The sequence below is a fragment of the Camelus bactrianus genome, chromosome 9, assembly GCF_048773025.1.
Source record: "Camelus bactrianus isolate YW-2024 breed Bactrian camel chromosome 9, ASM4877302v1, whole genome shotgun sequence".
In the NCBI taxonomy this organism is placed as follows: Eukaryota; Metazoa; Chordata; class Mammalia; order Artiodactyla; family Camelidae; genus Camelus; species Camelus bactrianus.
The window spans coordinates 56,982,260-57,002,179 of record NC_133547.1 but is presented as its reverse complement, the minus strand read 5'-3'; the positions used below and the strand labels follow the sequence as shown (position 1 = coordinate 57,002,179).

At 49.0% G+C, this 19,920-nt stretch overlaps 1 protein-coding gene across 3 annotated transcripts; it reads right to left on the bottom strand.

Annotated features, from left to right (window-relative positions):
- Positions 1–544: 544 nt before the first annotated feature.
- LOC105073711 (C-type lectin domain family 18 member A) lies at positions 545–13,331 on the bottom strand. Of its 3 annotated transcripts, none has more exons than XM_045521565.2 (12): positions 12,776–13,331; positions 12,075–12,166; positions 9,837–10,076; positions 5,527–5,624; positions 4,983–5,104; positions 4,696–4,803; positions 4,159–4,251; positions 3,652–3,758; positions 2,874–3,003; positions 2,428–2,595; positions 1,442–1,533; positions 545–957 (listed from the first exon to the last, which is right to left on the bottom strand). In XM_045521565.2, the coding sequence occupies exons 1-12, from the start codon at positions 12,912–12,914 to the stop codon at positions 886–888; spliced, it is 1,461 nt and encodes a 486-aa protein (XP_045377521.2). In that variant the 5' UTR covers positions 12,915–13,331; the 3' UTR covers positions 545–885. The 3 variants fall into 3 exon arrangements, with proteins under 3 accessions (XP_045377521.2, XP_045377524.2, XP_010959370.2); XM_045521568.2 differs by having other exon boundaries at positions 2,428–2,578; XM_010961068.3 differs by having other exon boundaries at positions 2,428–2,524; positions 12,776–13,321.
- Positions 13,332–19,920: the final 6,589 nt, after the last annotated feature.

The following is a 19,920-nucleotide window of genomic DNA, read 5'->3' as shown; positions in this document are numbered from 1 at the left end:
TGGTTGCAACTAAGAACCGTGATTGATACGCTTCTCCCCATTCTGTGGTCCCAGGCCACACTTCTGCTTCCAACCAGCAAAGTAACTTGATGTTCACATGTAATAGTGTGCAACCCAGCTATGGTGCATTCTGGACACTACTGGTAGCAACTCCCAGTCTCTCACCTGCCTGGATGCACCCTCTCACCACTGTAGGGAGAGGAAGGAGAAGGGGCCATAACACACCCCAGTTCAGATAATCACAAAGAAAAAAGAAACATGTAGAAGTAGGCATAATGAATGAAAAGAGAGGGTGTGAACGGAAACTAGTTGAGAGAGGCAGTGGTGAGAGGAGCTGGAAATTAGGGATGCAAAAGAGAATTGTAAATCTGCATTACTCAGGAATGAGAGTCTGAAAACCTCCAGTGGGTGGCGTGGGTCATGTGGGTAAACAGGGAAGGGACTGCGGTGGGTAGGAGTCTCCCTGGAAGTGATGCCTTGGGGGCCCTCTGGTCTTCCCAGGATCGTTCTAGGTTCCCCTTCACAATGAACATTCACAAGTCTGTTTGATCCATAACTTAGTTTAATCCTTTGTGTGGTGCACCCTGGGCAGTAAGGAACCTCCATCTGCCCCAGAGGGCCCAGCCCAGTTGGAGGAGAATGGCCTCTTCTGACCGCTGGCCGAGACTCCTGTTTCAGTGCCTAATTAAGATCCATCTTCCCAACCAAAAGCAGTCTTTGGGGGACCCAGGCTCCCCTCCCCCTATGTCAGGCTCTCTGTCAACCTCACATGTCCCCTTGCCCCACTCCCTGAAAGGTCTGAGACCTCTTTGGCTGTTGGGCCTGCAGTCACAGTCCGGCCCTTGTTTCAGACAGGTGGGCAGACAGGCAAGCAGGGCTGTGCACTCAGGCACTGGCAGAGGGGAGGCCTGGCTGAGCCTCAGGGCCCGGGGTCCCACCGGGAAATGTGCTCCTGAGCTGGAAAGGAAGAGAACAGAAAGAAGGTCAGCGACTGCCCAGGGTCCAGAAATGGCCAAGGTCACATGCCAAGCTCCAGACCCTTACAGCAGGTGCTGCTGGGGCCCGGTTCTGGGCTAGGTTTCACCTCTGCTCCAACCACAGTTCACAGGGCTGTAGGGAATCAGTGAATACTGAGGAGCTCAACAGGTCCCTGTGTGGCAGCTTTAGAGTTGGGAGGGAAGCAATCTTGGAGAAATTCCTGGCCAGGCTGTAGTTCTGGTCCTGCTACTGCGTGGACGTGCTACATGAAGCCGGCCCCACCTACCCCCTGGGCTTCAGGGGCCTATAGGTTCAGCAAAGCCCTGAGCAGGACGTCCTCATGGCCCTGTGTGCTCAGACACTCTCCAAGCCTGTCACCTGGATATCCTAGCAGCCTGGAGTGGGCCAGCAGGTACCCCAGGGGACAGGGACCAGAGGAGGGGAGCCGTGGGAAGGCCCTCACCAAATTGGCAGATGTAACGGTTTCGGGTTTTACAGCGTTGGTCGTTCCAGTTGAAGGCGGCCGATGCCTGCAGCTCCACACAGTTGCCAAACCTGCCAGGCCAAGATGTTGAGGGCTCAGGGTGGAGGAATGAAATTGGGAATCTGGGACAGGCTTAAATCCTCCACCCTAGCGGGCCAACTGCATCTAGGGAGGTGACTCCTAGGTGCCCCCATCCCACTTCTGGGGCTTCTGGGAGCCAGACCCACCCCCAAGCTCCATGCCTGCTCCTCAGACCACTGCACTCTTCTGGGGTAACAGCTCCACTTACCATGGCCAGCACTCAGCCACACCAGCCACCAGTGGTAGGGGGGAAGGTTGGAACAGACCTAGCATCACACTGAGGGAGTCCTGGGAGGGGGCCCGGCTTGTCAGGGGGCTTAGGGGCATGGCTGCCATCAAGGAGGTAGAGGGAAGGCTAGGTGAGATTTCTGGCCCTTGGTGGCCACACAGCCTGACCACCTCCAAAGCCCAGCATTCCTGGGCTTTGAGGACCAGGGCTGGGTGATGTAACCAGAACGCCCTCAGTACAGGCTGGCTGGTGGGCAGATGTGTGGGTGTGTGGATGCAGGTGGGTGGCCAGCTAGAGAGGTCCAGGACCAGTGTCCTGATACAGGCAGAGTGGGCACAGCAGGAGGGATGGACAGACACTAGAGGGATGGGGAGACAGCTGAGGGGACGATGGGGACGGTGGCTGGGTGAAAACATCTTGGGTTTCCTCTCTTTTATATGAGTCCCTCGACGCCAAGGGTATACTTCATCTTAGCACTGGGCCCACACCCAGCTGTGCCCAGCCTTCCTGGCACCTGGGCATCAGGAAAGGCCCAGACTCTAGGGTACTCCACCAGGCAGCAGGCTCAGTGGAGGTTGTTCATTGGTGTCTGAGGGCTCATCAAGCAGGCCTAGATTAGAAGATGGGCCCGGGGGGGGGGGCAGCTCAGACTCACCCCTGGTTGTCAGGCTGCCCAAAGGCGAAACTGGTGAAGGACTGGTGCTCCCCAGTGGTCCAGCGGAAGGAGTCCTTAGCCATCTTATAGGTGAGCCCTGTGAGCCCACAGCAGCCAGGGTTGGCCCCACACCTGAAATCCCTGGGCTCCACTGGCAGCCCAGGCTCCCTGAGATGAGAGTCCAAGCCCAGAGCCTGCTGCCTAATGCCTGTCTGGCCCCCTACCCTCAAACCCCCTTCCCAGCACTTCCAGCACCCCTGGTGGCTCTCTCTTCAGCTCTCTCCCCAGGAAACAGGGCCACCAGCATGACTACTGGCTCCACTCTGCCCAGCCCTCACCACATGCTTACTATCTGCTGAAGAATACTGTGGGTTTATACGGTTCAGATTCCTGGAGCACCCCCAGCCCCAACACTCACCGTATCCCCCGATCAGCCAGGCACTTACCGATCCAGAAGTTCCTGGTCTCAAAGTCACTGTTGGTCACCTCGTTGGTGGTCTCCAGGCGGCCCAGGTAGAAGGCGAGGATGTCCTGCACTTTCTGGCTCTCAATCTGGGCTAGCATCCCGCCCTTTCCCTGTAACCCCGACTCTGGGTCATGCTGGCAGGGCCCCAGAGCTCAGGCCAACCTTTCCTTTCCATCCTGCCACCCACCATGGCCATGGATGTCAAATCTATGTGCTGGCCAGGCTGTCATCAACCCCCCTGCCACACACACACACACACACACACACAGCCTCCTGCCTTAGAGCAGGGGTCCCCCTTCCTCTTCCCTGCCCATATCTCCTCTCTCTGTGCACAGGGGCCCAGAATGGCAGCATCTCACCTTTGGAGGGGTTTTGCTTCATCTGCTCAGTGTCTTAAATGCATTTGAATTGGTTGCCAACATTAATAAATCAAGAGATGCCAGTGAAAATCTGAATTTCTGGTTCTCTTGAAAATTCCCAGGTTTTGGCTTTCTTGAACTCAAATTCCTGCCTGGCAGCCCGCAGCTCAGGCTGAGTCAACATCCTGACTTAGATGGGGGTTGGAGGGGTCCCTCAGCTCATTAAGTGACCTCCTGGCTCCCATGGGCCTCTGACTTGTGATCCCTACTTTATACTAAAGGTGAGAGTCAGGTTAGGAGAAGTAAAAGGAGTTTGTCTTTTGGTCCAGGGTTCCTCCATTAAGACCCTCACTTGAACCCTAGGAAGTGGTGCTTGGGAAGGCGGGGGTTGACCGTCACCTGGCACTTCATCTTGGCTCCGTAATAGGTGTCTGCCTCTGAGGACACCATGAAGCAGTCGCCATCAATCCTCAGGTCACAGGTGTGGAAGGGAAAGTGCACCTTGGCTGGGGGGAGGGGAGCCTGATTTTGTGTGTGTGGATCTCCGAATCATTACCCTTCCTACCCTGCCAGGGAGTTAAGCTCAAGGTGCCCCTTCCTCTGGCCACCTGCTCCAAACTGGAGAGTGGGTTAGGGTCAGTGATGTGCTGGTAAATGTGTAACAACCATCTCTCTTGCTGTCTCAAAAAAAAAAAAAAATCTATGAATTTAGCATTTGCCATTTCTGTGGTAGAAAGACCCCCACCATGGCCAAATTGAAGCTACCACTGTGAAGACACTGAGCGGGCATGGGGAAGAGGTGCCCATGATGTGTTCCTGTGATATGGTCAGAGCCAGACCCCGCTTCACACCGAGGGGGTCCTGGGAGGGGTCCGGCTCATCAAGGGGCTTAGGGGCAAGACTCACTGGCACACTGGGCTCCTCCATAGCCGACATCGCAGACGCAGGAACACTCCTCTTCCCGGAACCGGCCGTGCATGCACTGCACACTGCACCGCACTGCCAGGACGGGATGGGAGGGGACAACACTCAGCTCACAGCCCTTGGACCCTGGACTGCCCCCCACAGGCTGTGGATGTGCGGGGAACCACAGCAAGAAAACCCCTCTCAGGGATGGAACCACTGCCACATTTGGCATCTTGGGTTTGATCTTCTTGTAAAGAAAAGCAGATTGGGGTTTGGGAGCAGAACTGCTCATGGTCACAGAGCTGGGGAGGGTGGATGGTGGGAAAGGAATCCGCTTCTGGGTCCTAATACTGTCCTCTCCTCACCATCCCAGAGCCTAAGGGGCCAGATCTGATTTCACTTTGATTCCCCTGCACAGCTCAGGTTGTGGCAGACAGTCAGTGCTCAGTAAATGCTTGTTGAGTGACTATATGCAGTGTGCAGACAACTCACTGGGTCTCCCAGGGAGTCATCATCTGGAACTCCAAGTGCCCTCACCTTGGCAGTATCTGCCTGTGTAGCCAGGGGGACAGTGGCAGTGGCAGGTGCTGACGTTGAGATGTCCATGGTTCCGGCAGCTCACGCGACATGGGTTCCTGGGAACCTCTGGTCAGACAAGAAGGAAACTCTGAGAGGGGGCCTCCTCTAGGCAGGCTAGGAAGGTGCCTCCCTGGGTGCTGAGTGAGGGCCATGGCTTTTGGGGCAGCCACCCTCCTTTTGGATCACAGATCGAGCTCTCAGGTATCTGCTGGCCTGGCCAGAGGCAGGTAGGGTGGGGCACTTACCACAGAGCCCCCCTGCGTGGTCCCAGGCCTTGAAGCAGCCTGAAACGCTAGCCGTGCAGAGTGAACACCAGGCGCCCTTCTTATAGGGGACGATGGTCTTCCCATTGACCTCCCAGTTGCCTCTGTGAGAGCAAGTAGCAGGGAGCTGGAAGGGCTTGGCCTTGGGCACGGCAGGGGCAGGCCTTACTGCCTGCCTCACTGGCCCCTTCAGTTCCTTCTGGCCCAGCCAGGAAGTCAGGGAGCTGGGTGAGACAGGGAGATTTCCTAGGAAAGAAAAGAAGACCTCCAAACGAATTCTGGGCAAATTCCCTGAACGCAGGGTAGGAATAGTGCTTCCAGGAAGGGGCGTCTGAGGAGAAGCCACATTCTGCTTGGTGCTGCCCCACTCTGCACCCTCTCCCTTTCTCCCACCTTCCCTCTCCCACCCAGGGTGCAAACCAAGGAGTAAAGGCCTGTGGGTGGGTGAGTGTCTCACCCTGGGTGAAAGCATGCCACTCACAGACCAGCAGGGGATGGTGGGGCAGCTGCCACAGAGGGGGCTTACCCGGGAGAGTAGGCACAGACAAAGGCTTCCATCCCAGCCTGGGCCCCAGAGCAGGGATGCCGCCCACAGCCCAGCTGGCTCGAGGTGGCCCACACCAGCTGCAGGAGACACAGTGGCTCAGAAACCCATGAGCTCCCCCCAACTCCCAGTCTGGGGGCCAGCAGCACAGATGATGCCTACCTGGGGAAGGGGGACCCAGCTTTTACCCCAGACCAGGCAGACAGACAGCTCCCTCACCTCCCTGGGGGCCCCAGGAGAGCAGCCATGCTGGGCAGGGCTATAAAGATGGATGGGAGTAGTCTAAAAGGCCTTCTGGGTGGGGAGGTGAGAGTCAGGTGACACCTGAAGGGAGTGAAGATTGTGGATGGGTAGAGGACAGTGGTGAAGGAGGACTTGGACATCCATGGCTTTGTGATGACTGCAAAAAAATGGCCACAACCCTTCACTTCTCCCTACCGCCTGCTCTTTGAAATGTGCCTCTGCAGTTCTTTGCATCAAGAGGAGGAGTTTCTCTCTGACACATTGAATCTGGGGGCCCTATGGCTTGTGTTGGCTGACAGAATGCAGCAGAAGTGATACTGAACCTTTTTGAATCTAGGCCTCAGGAGACCCTGCAATTTGCACTCACTCTCATAGAGCTTTGGTGCTCAGCCACCATGTGAACAAGCCTGTTGGAGGTTTAGCCACCTCAAAGGGCAGAGATGAACCAGGTGATGCTGCTCTCAACAGCCAGCTCCCAGCCCACCCATCAGCCGACTGCAGTTGCAGGAGTGGGCCCAGCCAAGATCAGAAGAACCTCCCAGCTAAGTCCAAGCCAAACTGCCCACCTGCAGAATCCTCAGATTTTCAATTTTAGGGTAATGTGTCATTCAGTAACAGCTAACAGACATAAGTTTCATAGTATTCAAAATGTAGATTTACAGTCTTAAAATCAATGAATAGGTAAGCCAACTCTGGCAGCCACTAAAAATGGCCAGCATGAAGCAGGGAGGTGTGCACATGGAGTCTTACAAATGTATCCAACAGTTAGAGAATATGCATTCTTTTTAGGAGGGCAGGGAACTTCTGCAATCATTGACCTTCACTAAACCACAAAGCAAGATTCAATGAAAATCAAATAACCAATATCCTACAGGCCACATTCTGAGAATTCAATGCAATAGAATCTAAAATAAATAATTTAGAAGTAAGTAAATGAGAAAACATAGTTTGGATATTTAAATATATATTTCAAAATCAAAGACAACATCATAAAGGAAAATAGGAAACTCACAGACCTAAATGACAATGAAATCACTAAATATCAAAACTTATGGGATGAAGCCAACAAAGTTGAAAGGGAGATTTATAGATGTAAAGGCGTATAGCAGAAGTGAAAAAAAGTTAAAATTAATGAGTTAAGAACCCATATCAAGAATATTAAAAAGAATCATAGAGTAAATAAAGAAAAAAAATAATAAAAATAAGAGCAAAAATTAGTAAACAGAATAGAAAAAAAGAATAAAAACAAACAAAAATTTGGTTTGTTAAAATAGACAAACCTCTGGGAAGACGGATGAAGAATAAAAGAGAGAGGAGGCACAAATAAACAAAATGGAGAATGTTGAACATAGCTACAGACACAGGAAATATTTTTGAAATCTATTTAATTCTAGTTTTAAATCTCTGTTAAGTAATGAACAGTTATGACCAACAAACTGGAAAGCATGCAATGGACAATTTCCTAGAAAATAGAACATGGCAAAACTGACTCAAGAAGAAATAGCGAATCTGACTGACATGATCTATGGCCATTTCTAAAAGTTGAACCAGTAGTTAAACATCTATGGATACATATACATACACAAAACAACTGAAAAATAGAACAAAGCCCAAATAGTTTTACAGAATAGTTACAGCAAATATTATAGAAACTATTCTAGGAAATAGAAAATGAGGTAAAGCTTCCAACTCATTTTATGAGGTTAGTAGAACATTGGTATAATCTAGCTAAGGGCAGTATGAGAAAAGAAAATCAGAGGTCAACTTCACTATCAAGTAATATTTAGCAAACCAAATGTAGCAATTAGTTAAAAATAATACATACACACACACCAGCATTACATTATTTCACATCACATGACATGCCAAGTAGGCAGATATTCCAAATATGTAACAACTAGTAGGCATGCATACTTGCCAATCAGAACAGATGCTGGCCTGGAGCAGGATCCTGGAGACCTACTACTGTGCCAGACATTCACCCTTTGGTTCTAGATAGTAGGAGAGGCCCCAGGTGTCTCAGGGAAGAGGCTAGGCCAGGTGCATTCTGGGAACTAGAGGTAGCAGCTGTTTACTAATATGTAAGTATTTTAACATTTGAAAAACTGTTAGAGCATATGATACATAGATGAATTACAGCCCTTCAAGTAGGAAGGCAAGGAAGAGTTAACATTAAAAATATATATTAATGTTAGTATTGTGATTATTTTTAAAGATGCATGCTTATTTATGGATAAAATTATATGATATCTGAAGTTTACTTCAAAATAACATGGGAGGAGAGGGAAATAGGGATACAGATGAAACAAAGTGAGCCATAACAAGAATATACAATGGAGAAAACCCAGTCTCTTCAATAAGTGGTGTTGGGAAAACTGGACAACTACATGTAGAAGAATAAAATTATAACATTCTCTAACACCATACACAAAAATAAACTTAAAATGGATTAAAGACCTGAATGTAAGACCAGATACTATAAAACTCCTAAAGGAAAAGAGAACACTCTTTGACATAAATAGCAATTTTGGGGGCAATCTGTCTCCTAATGTAAAGGAAGTAAAAGCAAAAATAAACAAATAGGACCTAATTTAACTTAAAAGCTTTTGCAAGCAAATGAAACCATAAACAAAACAAGAAGATGACCTACTGAATGGGAGAAAATATATGCAAATGGTAAGACTGATAAGGGATTAATATCCCACATATATAAACAGCTCATATAACTCACATCAGAAAACCTGATTAAAAATTGGGCAGAAGAACTGAATAGACATTTTTCAAAGAGGAAATGCAGATGGCTAACAGGCACATGAAAAGATCCTCAATATCATTAATCACCAGGGAAATACAAATCAAAACCACAATGAGTTACTACTTCACCCCTGTCAGAATGACTATCATGAAAAAGAACACAAGTAACAAATGTTGGCGAGGATGTGGAGAAAAAGGAACCCTTGTACACTGTTGATGGGAATATAAATTGGTGCAACCACTATGGAAAATAGCATAAAGGTTTCTCAAAAAATTAAAAATAGAACTACCATATGACCTAGCAATTCCACTCCTGGGTATATATCTGAAAAAAGCCAAAATAATAGTTTGAAAAAATACACACACCCCAATGCTTACAACAGCATTATGTACAATTGCCAAGATACAGAATCAACCTAAGTGTCCACCAACAGATGAATGCATAAAGAAGATGTGGTATGTATATTGCAACAGAATACTACTCAGTCATAAAAAAGAATGAAATTTTGCCATTTGCAGCAACACAGATGGAGTTGGAGGGTATTATACTAAGTGCAGTAAGTCAGAGAAAGACAAATATTGTCTGCTGGCACTTACATGAGAAATTTTTAAAAAAGACAATAAACTAGTGAATATAACAAAAAGGAAGCAGATTCACAGATACAGGGAACAGACTAGTGATTACCAGTAGGGAGAGGGAAGCAAGGAGAGATCAATGGAAATAAATCTTATAAATGTGATCTAGAGTGATAAACACAAATTGCAAAAGGAGACACACAGGGAGAGCACTTAGGTAGGATTTAATAACACACCACCCACTTGGACAAGTAGAAAAGGTATCAAAACACTTCCATGTGTAGTAAAGGCTTAAAACATGCTTGGGATTTTACGTTTTTCACTGCTGTTCCTTAACATCTAAACAATGCCAGTTATAGAGAAGACACATTTTGTTGAGGGAAAAAAACCAGGAAACATGCTTGAAAGTGAAAAACCTGGACTTCAGGAAGGTTACCTCTGGGAAGGGATAGAGGAAAGGGAGGGCAGGAGGAGGCCTTAGTTTAGTTATTTGTTTTAAAGAAATGAGAAACAAATATAGTTAACATTTTCTAAATCTCGGTAATGGGTAAGAGGGAGTCCATTATTTGATTTAGTTTTGAAATATTTCGTATTTAGAGCTGAAAAAAGTAAAACTAAACAAATGGGAGGAAAAGCAACCACCAATCTGAGGAGAAACTGTAGCCCTTCTGAGCTGGCCCAGCAGGGCAGGGGCCTCAGAGCTGCTACCCTGGCCTTACCTGAGTGTAGTGGGTGCAGGTGGCGTTGGGGGTACACTCGGCTGCCACATGGCTGTACTGCTGCCCCTCTGAGAACCACAGGCCTACTACATGGATGAAGGATGCTGAGCCCGCGGGCAGCAGCTGCACATTCCAGCCCATTTGCGGGGTGGCCCGGGGGACAGAGGCCGGGCTCGGGGCCGGGGCGCCACAGAAGGCTGCCCTGGTCTGAGCCTGTCGGGCCAGGTTCTCGCTCCAGTCCTGGGGGAATGGGCACAAACAGCAACATCAGCAGGGGTCCCTGAGCCAGCCCTTAGTGATCCGACCCCCCACTGGCTCCTGCGCCTCCAGGGGTACTGGTCATGCAGAGAAGAGAGCCCTGGATTGGGACCTGCTTGGCTGCCTGAGTGCTCTGAGCGAGTTTCACCTACTTCACTGAGGCCAGGGAAGGTCAGATGGGACCTGCAAAGGATGCTTGAAGGTGTTGGAAAAGCACCTGTCCTGGCTGGACCCGCCACCCAGAGCCCAGCTCCGCCCAGGACTGAGAACCTCAGTCCTCCTGACTCCCTCAGTGGGTACCTTCAGGCCCCACCCAGGGCTCCTCCCACTAAGGGGGATGGGCGTTCCTGGGGGTGTGATGCCAACCCAGGTGATGGGATGCACTTCTGCTGTGTAATTTTTCTTGTCTAGTAATGTGAGCCCTGGGCAGTGCCCAAGCCTTTCAAACAGAGACCTCTGTTAGCTAAAGCTAGTCCTGGCCATTGTCAGAAAGGCTTGTCAACTCCCTCTTGGCTTCCCCTCTGTGACACAAAGAGCCACAGCAGCCAGGCCTCTGTGTCCTATCCCCCAATCCTGGCTTTGGAGTATGTAGGGGCACCAGCTGGGAAGCAGGACCAGAGACGGTGTGAGAGGTCTCCAAGGCTTCAGCACTTTGAGCCCAGCAACCTGACTTCTCTGGAGCAGCCTAATCTGCTCTCCCCACCTACGCACCAGCTGCCCTGCCCCTCCCCTGAAACAAGGGCTCAGCAACCAGGATGACATGTCACTCCACCATCATGCCCTGGTCTAGCCCAGCCACTTCATGCCAGCTGTGTGACCTACAGAGTTCCCCCAATCTCCATAAGACTCAACATACTGTTCTGTAAAATGGAAATAGTAAGGTACCTATGTGATAAGATTGTGAGGATTAAATGGATGCAGGGAGGAAAGGGTTGCACTTGAGAGATGGTGGTTGTGATTTTACCGTTAATGGGGTCTAGAGCTGGGAGCACCGGGGACTGCCTGGGGCGTCTCAACAGCTCAGCACCACCCCAAGGACCTCAGCCTCTACTAGGTAAAAGGCCTAAAGGCCCGGAGGGGTGCCCAGGGCCAAAACTGTGGATGTGACTGAGGCTGAGCGGTGGTGCTTCACTTGCATTTTTTATGAAATGCTGTTAAGAGCCATGGAAAATACAGAAAGTGGCTGGGAGCACACCCTCACCAGTGTAGGAGATGGGAGCCAGGACCTGGGCCTGAGGAGGGGCAGAGCCACTGCAAAGCAAGGAAAGGGGGAGAAGCGACCCCCTCCTGCCAGACCTCCCCACCCCCACCTCCTGGGAACCTGACCCGGGAGCTCTCAAGGTCGCCAGGCTTGGAGGAGTTTATGGGAAGCAGCCATGGGGAACCCTGCCCGCCCCCATGCTGTCCCGCCCTCGCTCCCTGGACTCTTACCATGAGCTGGGGCAGCTGGGGTTCCATAATACTGGGGCAACATTTCTGGGCCCCAGGATGACACCTTCAACCCTGAAGCCCTCAGGGAGTGGTGGGAAACCCAGTGAATGAGCAGGGAACTTGAGAGGGCCCCCTCCTAGTCGTCTAGACAAACTGCTGGAAAAGCAGCAGATTTGGTCGCACACAAGTCTCCTCCCCTCCCACCCCTGGCAGGATACTTCTCCCTCCCCCCAACTCCCCCATCCTGCTGGGACTCCTTTGTGATGCTCCTGTTCCCTGGAAGAGGGGACCCCAGCTCTTTCCATGTCTCCTGGTCTCCGAGACAACAGGAAGAGATGCAATGAAAGGCCAAAGGGCTGCCTTTTGGGGGCGGAGGAAGCATTGTCTCCCCCACACCACTCCCCTGGCAACCAGGCACAGTCCCTGAAGTGTGCAGTTGACTGGCAGCCTCTCCTGCCCTGCCAGGTGGAACCGGTATGACCTCCTCCGCCTTCTTCAGGGGTCCCTTCCAGCCGTCCCCCGGGTGAGTTGGGGGTTGGGGGTACTCACCATTCTCTGCATGTTGGCTGCAGGGGGGTGGACCCGGCTGCGCAGGCGGTTGTGCAGGGAGAGGAGCAGGAAGCTCTCCTTCCTGCTCAGGGCTGGGGCGGGAGAAAAGTTCAGACCACCTGAGCAGTGGGACTTGGGCCTGTCCTCTGGGTGATGGGGTGGGGGTCACCATGGCGAGATGAGAGTACAGACTTGCACTTAGATACAAGACTTGAGATGGGACTGGATGATGGTGGGTGTGTGTGGGAGGATCTGGAGCAGGGGGATGGGGGAGACTGAGAGAGATGCAGAAAAGAGTGGGGCTGAGACAGAGACAGGTGGAGGTGTAAAGGAGCCTTGGGTTGAGAGCTGGGGGTGGGGTGATAGAAGGGTATGGGGGCTGGATGTGAGGAGGGGGCCAGCCCTAGGCTCGCAGCAGCCTCTTTGGCTAGGGGTCCTCTCCGCCACTGGGCCTCTCCTGGGCCCCGCTGCAGGCTCCCGGTATTCCTCCTTCACTCCCAAGCCTGGTCCCACTCCCCTTCATTCTTCGGCCCCAAGCCTCTTCCATCCATCTCGGACCCCTGGACTGTTTAAGGGTGGCTCTTTAAATCACACCAGCATGCCCAGGGCTCAGGCCTGGGAACTGGCTTCTAGAAGCCCCCTGGGACCCTTCTGCAGGGCTCATGGCTCCTCTACTTCTTTTCTCACCCACAGCCCCTTACCTCCAGACGTTGGAACCTGCTTCTCCTGCAGCTGGAGGGGCCACACCTCTGCCCAGGTCATGCCAAGGAGAGCCAGGAACATGGGCAGGAGGCCAGGCCGGTGGCCCCGCAGCCTGGGGGAGGGCTCCAGCCTCAGCATGGGCCTGTTGGGTGCTCAGCTGTCCAGCTCGCTTCCCAAGTTGGATGGAGCTATTCACAATCTCAAGGAGTCAGGCTGGGCTGCCAGACAAAAGGGGGAGGCTGGTGAGTAATCGGTGTGTCCAAACAGCCTCTGTCAGCGTTGGCATGAAAGGAGATAGACAGCTTCAATCCTGGGCTCCCTCCCTCCTCCGGCTGCTGGTCAGCCAGCCCACCAAACTAGTGAGTGGTTCGCAATGACCCCGTGGCCCCTGCTAATCATTGCAGGATTATTAGAGCCCTTGGGGAGCCCTCTGAGACCCTGCTGATTGGCCCGTAGACATTCCAGGGCTGCGGATTAACGAATAATGGCTGTGCCCTTGCTGGGACAGGGTCCTTGGGGCCCATCGGCAGCTTCTCCTCTCAGCGCCAAGCCTGGGGAGGCTGGGGCCCTGTGCCCTGTGGGCAGGCAGGAACTGGGCAAGACCCTAAGGAAGTTCTTTACTTTCTTGGGAAGCTCATCCCATCCCCCAGCCATGAATTAAACATAGGCAGGTGGTAACCGCACACCAGTCAGGTGCCACCAGTGGGGGCACTGGGGCGGTGGGTTTGCAGGGGAGTGGGCTGGGGCTGAAACTGGTACCTTAGGACAATCTGTCTGGGTGGTGTAGGGGGCTGGGCCCCAGCCTTTGTGCCCCTACCCCCACTCACATGACTACAGGCCAGGAGAGGACCAGCCCAGGAGGAGAGCACGTGATGCCCTTGGCTGACTGGAGCCCCTGCTGGGAACAAGTTGGCCTCCAGACAAACAGACAGTGTAGCAGGAGGGCAGAAAACTGCCATGATGCCCCAGGGCCTGGCCGAGACTTGCACAATCCCAGTGGAATAAGCTGAAGCTGAAGCAGATCTGTATCACGGCCCACATTTCTTAGAAAAAAGAGTCTGTCCTGCAGGCCACAGTCAAATGCCCGCATTCCCCTCAGGGCAGATCAAAGGTTTTTCAGCCATCCCAAAAGACAGTCTTGCAAGCCAGCTACATCCTCCTAGAATGCGTGTGACCCCTGGCCCCTAGGCCTGCACCCACTCAGAGCCAGGTGTCCACTCCCTGGAAGCTCTGCTGAGATGCAAGTGGGCTTAGCTTGCTGGAGTGGGAGTGGGGAACAACGATGGACTGTGGATACCTTCATGGGTGTTGGGGAGTTGGGGCAGGGCTGGCATAAGGACCTCTAAGCTGGCCTTCAGTTGCGTGCCCCATTAAAATACCCAGGGCCTCGGGCCTTTTTCTCCCTCTAACTGATAACCAGACAACCTCAAATTCACCATCTGGATCCCAGAAGTGCTTAATAAAATAGTGACCTTTTTCTATAGAGCTTACAAAGCACCTTCACACATGAGTTCACTTAATTGTTGCAGCAACCCTGGGCAGCGGCAGACGCAGTACCCATTTTGTAGATAAGGAAGCTGGGCTCGGTGTGTCTAAGGAACTTTTCCCGGGTCACCCAGCGAGCACATGGTGCGACCCAGCTAATCCAGAGTCTGTCTGCACACTCCCAGACACTGGTGCTTTCAGTTACTTCATGGCCCTTTGAGTTCAGTTCCCACGGCCCTGCTCTATGCCGGGTGACAGAAGACCCAAGTCCTGCTCCTGGGCTTTGGAGATAAAAGTGTCTAGTTTTCCTGTAACACAAAGCTGGGCATGTAGCACAGGTGGGAGGAAAATATACTTTGGGACCTGAGTGGAATGAGTTTGGAGGGGCCCTGTTTCACTGTAAGAGGAGACCAGGGTGAGCCCGACTTCAGAAGCCAGAGGGGGAGAAACTGAGCAGAGAAAAGAGCAGACTGGACATTGGAAGGCCTAGGTTCTAACCCAGGTTCTCTGTATGACCCAGGGATTATCACTTCCACCCTGGGTCTCAATGTCCAGTGGTGTAAAGCAGGGGCGACAACCTCGCTGGACTCCTTACCAGGGCACTGCAAAGTAATGTATGCAATATTTCCTCCTGGGTCCAGACTTTTTGCAAGAGCCTGCTGAGTGCTTGGGGTGGGTTTTGAGAATGAGCATCCCCTTTCTTGGAAGACAGAGTTCCCCAATAAGCAACCTCTAATCTGATTTCTATCAGAAATCATAAGTTAATTTTATTTATTCAGAATTTTGTATAAATAGACTCAGAGAATAGACATACATTGAGGGCTAGAGTCCTTAGCTCCATGAAATGTCTATAAGATTAATCCGTGTTGTTGCCTATATCAGTAGGTTGTTTTGTTGTTGTTGTTATTTTACTTGATATTAGTGTTTCATTGTATTTTCACTCTCATTGATGGATATTTGGGTTGTTTTTAGCTTTTGTTTATTACAAGTAAAATTGCTATGAACATGATTGTACAATTAAAATTTTTCTGTTAATTAACACTTATAAAAGAAAGAAAAGACAAAATTACCTAAATCAGGAAAGAAAGAAGGGACATCATCACAACCGATCCTACAGAAATCAGAAAGGTTGTAAGGGAATATTAAGAACAACTTATGTCAACAAAATAAACAATATAAGTACAATAAACAGATTCCTAGAAAGACAAATTACCAAAAGGGACTCAAGAAAAAATAGAAAATCTTAAAAAAAGAAAATCTGAATAGACCTATTGCAATAAAAGAAATTGAATGAGTGCTTAAAAATCTTCCCACAAAGGAAAGCTTAGGTGCACATGGCTTCATTGGTGAATTCTATCAAATATTTAAGCAAGGAATAATACCAATCATATGTAAACATTTTCAGAAAGCAGAAGAGGAGGATTTTCCAACTCATAAGTTCAGTATTATCCTACTACCAAAGCCCCAAAACATCACAAGAAAAGAAAATTATAGATCAACATCAGGCATGAGTAGAGACACAAAAATCCTCAATGAAATATTATGATACCTAATCTAGCACCATATAGAAGGATTAAACACCATGACCAGATAGTGTTTATTCTAAGAATGCAGGGTTGGTTTAACATTTAAAAATTAATTAATGTGGTTTTCCAGTCAAGATGGTGGAGCAGTAGAACCATGACCTTGCCTCTCCTTGCGACTACAACAAAACCACAACTCACTGCTAAACAACCATTGAAAAAAAGACTAGAACCTAGCAAAAAAGACTTTCTTCAACTGGAAACATACAGAGGGAACCACAGCAGGATGGTAGGAGGGGTGATCTCGTGATATAATTACCCCCCAGGTGGGTGACCCACAAGCTGAAGAATAATTAAGTTGCAGAGGGCCTCCCACAGGAATGAGAGTTCTGAGCCCCACATCAGGCTCCCCAGACCAGGGTTCTGGCATTGGGAGGAGGAGACCCCAAGACATCTGGTTTTGAAGGCCAGTGAGACTTAACTCCAGGAGCCCCATGGGACTGGGGGAAAACAGAGACTTCATTCTCTTGGGAAGCAGACACAGTCTCTCACTTGTACCAGGTCCAGGGGCAGAAACAGTGATTTCATAGGAACCTGGGCCAGACCTGCCTGCTGGTTTTGGAACGTCTCCTGGGGAAGTAGGATACAGCTGTGAAACACCCAGGGGACATAAAAGCTGATGGCAGACATTCCAGGAGTGTTCATCTACATGAGCTTTCCTGGATACTGACATCTTGATTGGATCACTATCACCAAGACCTAGCCCCACCCAACAGCCTGTAGGCTTAAAGTCTGGAAAGACTCAGGTCAAACAACATACTGGGTGGGAACACAGCGCCACCCATCGACAGACCTCCTGAGCCACAAACACCTCTAGACAGGGCCCTACCCACCAGAGGTCCAAGACCAAGTTTCACCCAGCAGTGGGCAGGCACCAGCTCCTCCTGCCTGGAAACCTGCATAAACTTCTAATCCAGCCTCATCCACCAAGGGGCAGATACTAGAAATAAGAAAACAACAATCCCAAAGCCTATGGAAGGAATCCACAAACACAGGCCAGACTCTACACTGGGACCAGCTGGACTCTGGCCCTTGGATGACAAGAGAGAAGTGCACTGCTGGGACGCATAGGACATCTCCCACACAGGGCCACTGCTCCAAGGTCAAGAAATGTTACATAACCTACCTAAAAATACAAACAGGAAGATAGACAATATGAAGTGGCAGAGGAATATCTTTCAGGCCAAGGCACAAGATACAATCCCAGAAGAAATAAGTGATGAGGAGATAGGCAATATCTGAGAAAGAGTTTAAAGTAACGATGACAAAGATGTTCAGAGAACTCAAGAGAAGTATAAATGGACAGAATGAAGATTTTAGCAAAGAACTGGAAAATATCAAGAATACCCAAACAGAGTTGAAGAATAAAATCACTGAAATGAATAATACACTAGAGGGAACCAAGAATAGACTAAATGAGGCAGAAGAACAGATTAGTGAGGTAGAAGATAGATTAGTGGAAATCACTGTGGCAGAACAGAAAAAAGAATGAAAAGAAATGAGGATAGTTGAAGAGAACTCTGGGACAAAATGAAGTGCACAAATATTTGCATTACAGGGGTCTCAGAAAGAGAAGAGAGAGAGCAAGAACCTGAGAAAATTCTTGGAGAGATAATAACTGAAAAATTCCCTAACTTGGGAAAGGAAACAGTCACCCAAGTCCAGGAAATGCAAAGAGTTCCACACAGGATCAACCCAAAGAGGAAAACAATAAGGCACATAGTAATCAAGTTGACAAAAATTAAGGATAAGAATTAAGTATTAAAATCAGCAAGAGAAAAGCAACAAATAACATAAAAGGAAACTCCCGTAAGGTCATCAGCTGATTTTTCAACAGAAACCCTACAGGCCAGAAGGGAGTGGCATGATATATTTAAAGTGATGAAAGGGAAAAACTTACAACCAAGAATATTCTATCCAGCAAGGCTCTCGTTCAGATTTGATGGAGAAATCAAAAGCTTCACAGATAAATGCTAAAAGAATTCAGCACCACCAAATCAGCTTTACAACAAATGTTAAAGGAACTTCTTAGTCATCAAACCACAAGAAAAGAGAACAAAAAGAAGAAAGAAAAAAAAAGACCAACAAAAGATTGCTTTAGAAATTCAGGGTCTTTTATGGTTCCATATAAATTTTGGAATTGTTTGTTCTAATTCTATGAAAAATGTCATGGGTATTTTGACAGGCGTTGCACTGAATCTGTAGATTGCTTTGGGTAGTGTGGCCATTTTGATAATGTTGATTCTTCCAATCCAAGAGTATCTTTCCATTTCTTTATATCATCTTCAATTTCCTTCATCAGTGTTTTACAGTTTTCAGAGTATAGGTAACCTCCTTGGTTAAGTATTTTTCTAGGTATTTTGTTGTTTTTGATGCAATGGAAATGTTTATGCCAGTTATAAAATTCTGGTTTTTGAAGTGCAAAACAAAAAAAAAGTGAATTAAGGGCCGCAAATGGCAAAATATCCTTTTTGTGGGTGTGTGCTACATCTTCTTTATCCATTCATCTATTGATGTGCACTTGGGATGCTTCCATATCTTGGAGATTGTAAGTGGTGCTGCTGTTAATAGTGGGGTATATGTATCTTTTAAATTAATGTTTTTGTTTTTCTTGGATATATGTCCAGGAGTGGACTTGCTGGGCCATGTAGTGGTTCTTTTTTGGGTTTTTGAGAAACCTCCATATTGTCTTCCATGGTGGCTGCACCAGTTTGCACTCCCAGCAGCAGAGTAGAAAGGTTCCCATTTCTCCACATCCTTGCCAGCATTTGTTATTTGTGTTCTTTTTGATGATGACAATTCTGACAGGTGTGAGATGGTACAAATTAAAATCAGCAAGAGAAAAGCAACAAATATCATATAAGGGAATTCCCTTTGTATGTCATTGTGATTTTGATTTGTGTTTCCCTAATATTAGTGATGTTGAGCAGCTTTTCATGTTCTTGTTGGCCATCTGCATTTCTTCTTTTGGAAAAATGTCTATTCAGTTCTTCTGCCGATATTTTAAGTGGGTTGGTTGGTTGCTTTTTAAATGAAGTATAGTTGATTTAAAATGTTGTATTATTTTCTGGTGTACAGCATGGATGGGCACAGAGGGCATTATGCTAAATGAAATAAGTCAGACAGAAAAAGACAAATACTATAAAATATCACTTACATGTGTAATCTAAAAAAATACAACAAACTAGTGAATATAACAGAAAAGAAACAGACTCCCAGATGTAGAAAAGGAACTAGTGGTTACCAGTGGGGAGAGGGAAAGGGGAAGGGCGAGATGGAGGTGGGGATTAAGAGGTACAAACCATCAGGTATAAAATAAGCTACAAGGCTGTATGTACAACATGGGGAACATAGCCAGTATTTTATAATAATTATAAATGGAGTATAAACTTTTGCATGTGGGATGAGGTGTGGCACCAGGTCACACAGAGAGGGTCTGTGCCTACCCCTTTCTGAGCAAAGTATGGGGACCAGATATTGAGAAAGTGTTTGAGGAGAAAATGTGCAGCCCGGAACAAGCAAATATGCTGTTGGGCCCAGAGCTCTGCACTAAGCGGGCTTGGAGAGGAGACTGGGATCCTGTTCTTCATGCCCAAGTCCAACAGGCTTGTTGCTACGGGGATGTCTTCCTCCCGTGATTCTGCTGTGCTTCGATTTAAATTGCTGCCCTGAGAAGGGTAACAAGTCCCAGGTGGGGGCTCACTGACTGGGTGAAACTCTAGCCAGGCTCCCCTGACTCCAGACTTTCCTCTGTGCCAAGGATCCAGGCTGCCTTTGCTTCTCAAGGCCGCAGGAGTTGGTCCCCTTGGTGATGGGATGAGAGGCAGGACACAAGCTTCCCAGGAGGCTGCTGTGACGTTCCACCCAAAGCCTGTAGGAGCAGAGGTTCGGCGTCTGAACTGGTCACCCAGGGGAGGTGGCCCAGGACACAGCCAGCAGACCAGTGCTAGAAGTTCTCAGGGGAATGAAGGGCAAACATTCAGCAAGAAGCAGTGGCTCGTAGATAATGGAAAGCTAAGAGGCCAAGTCAGCCAAGATCACCTGAGGCCCGGGAATAGCACTGCTCATAGGTCATC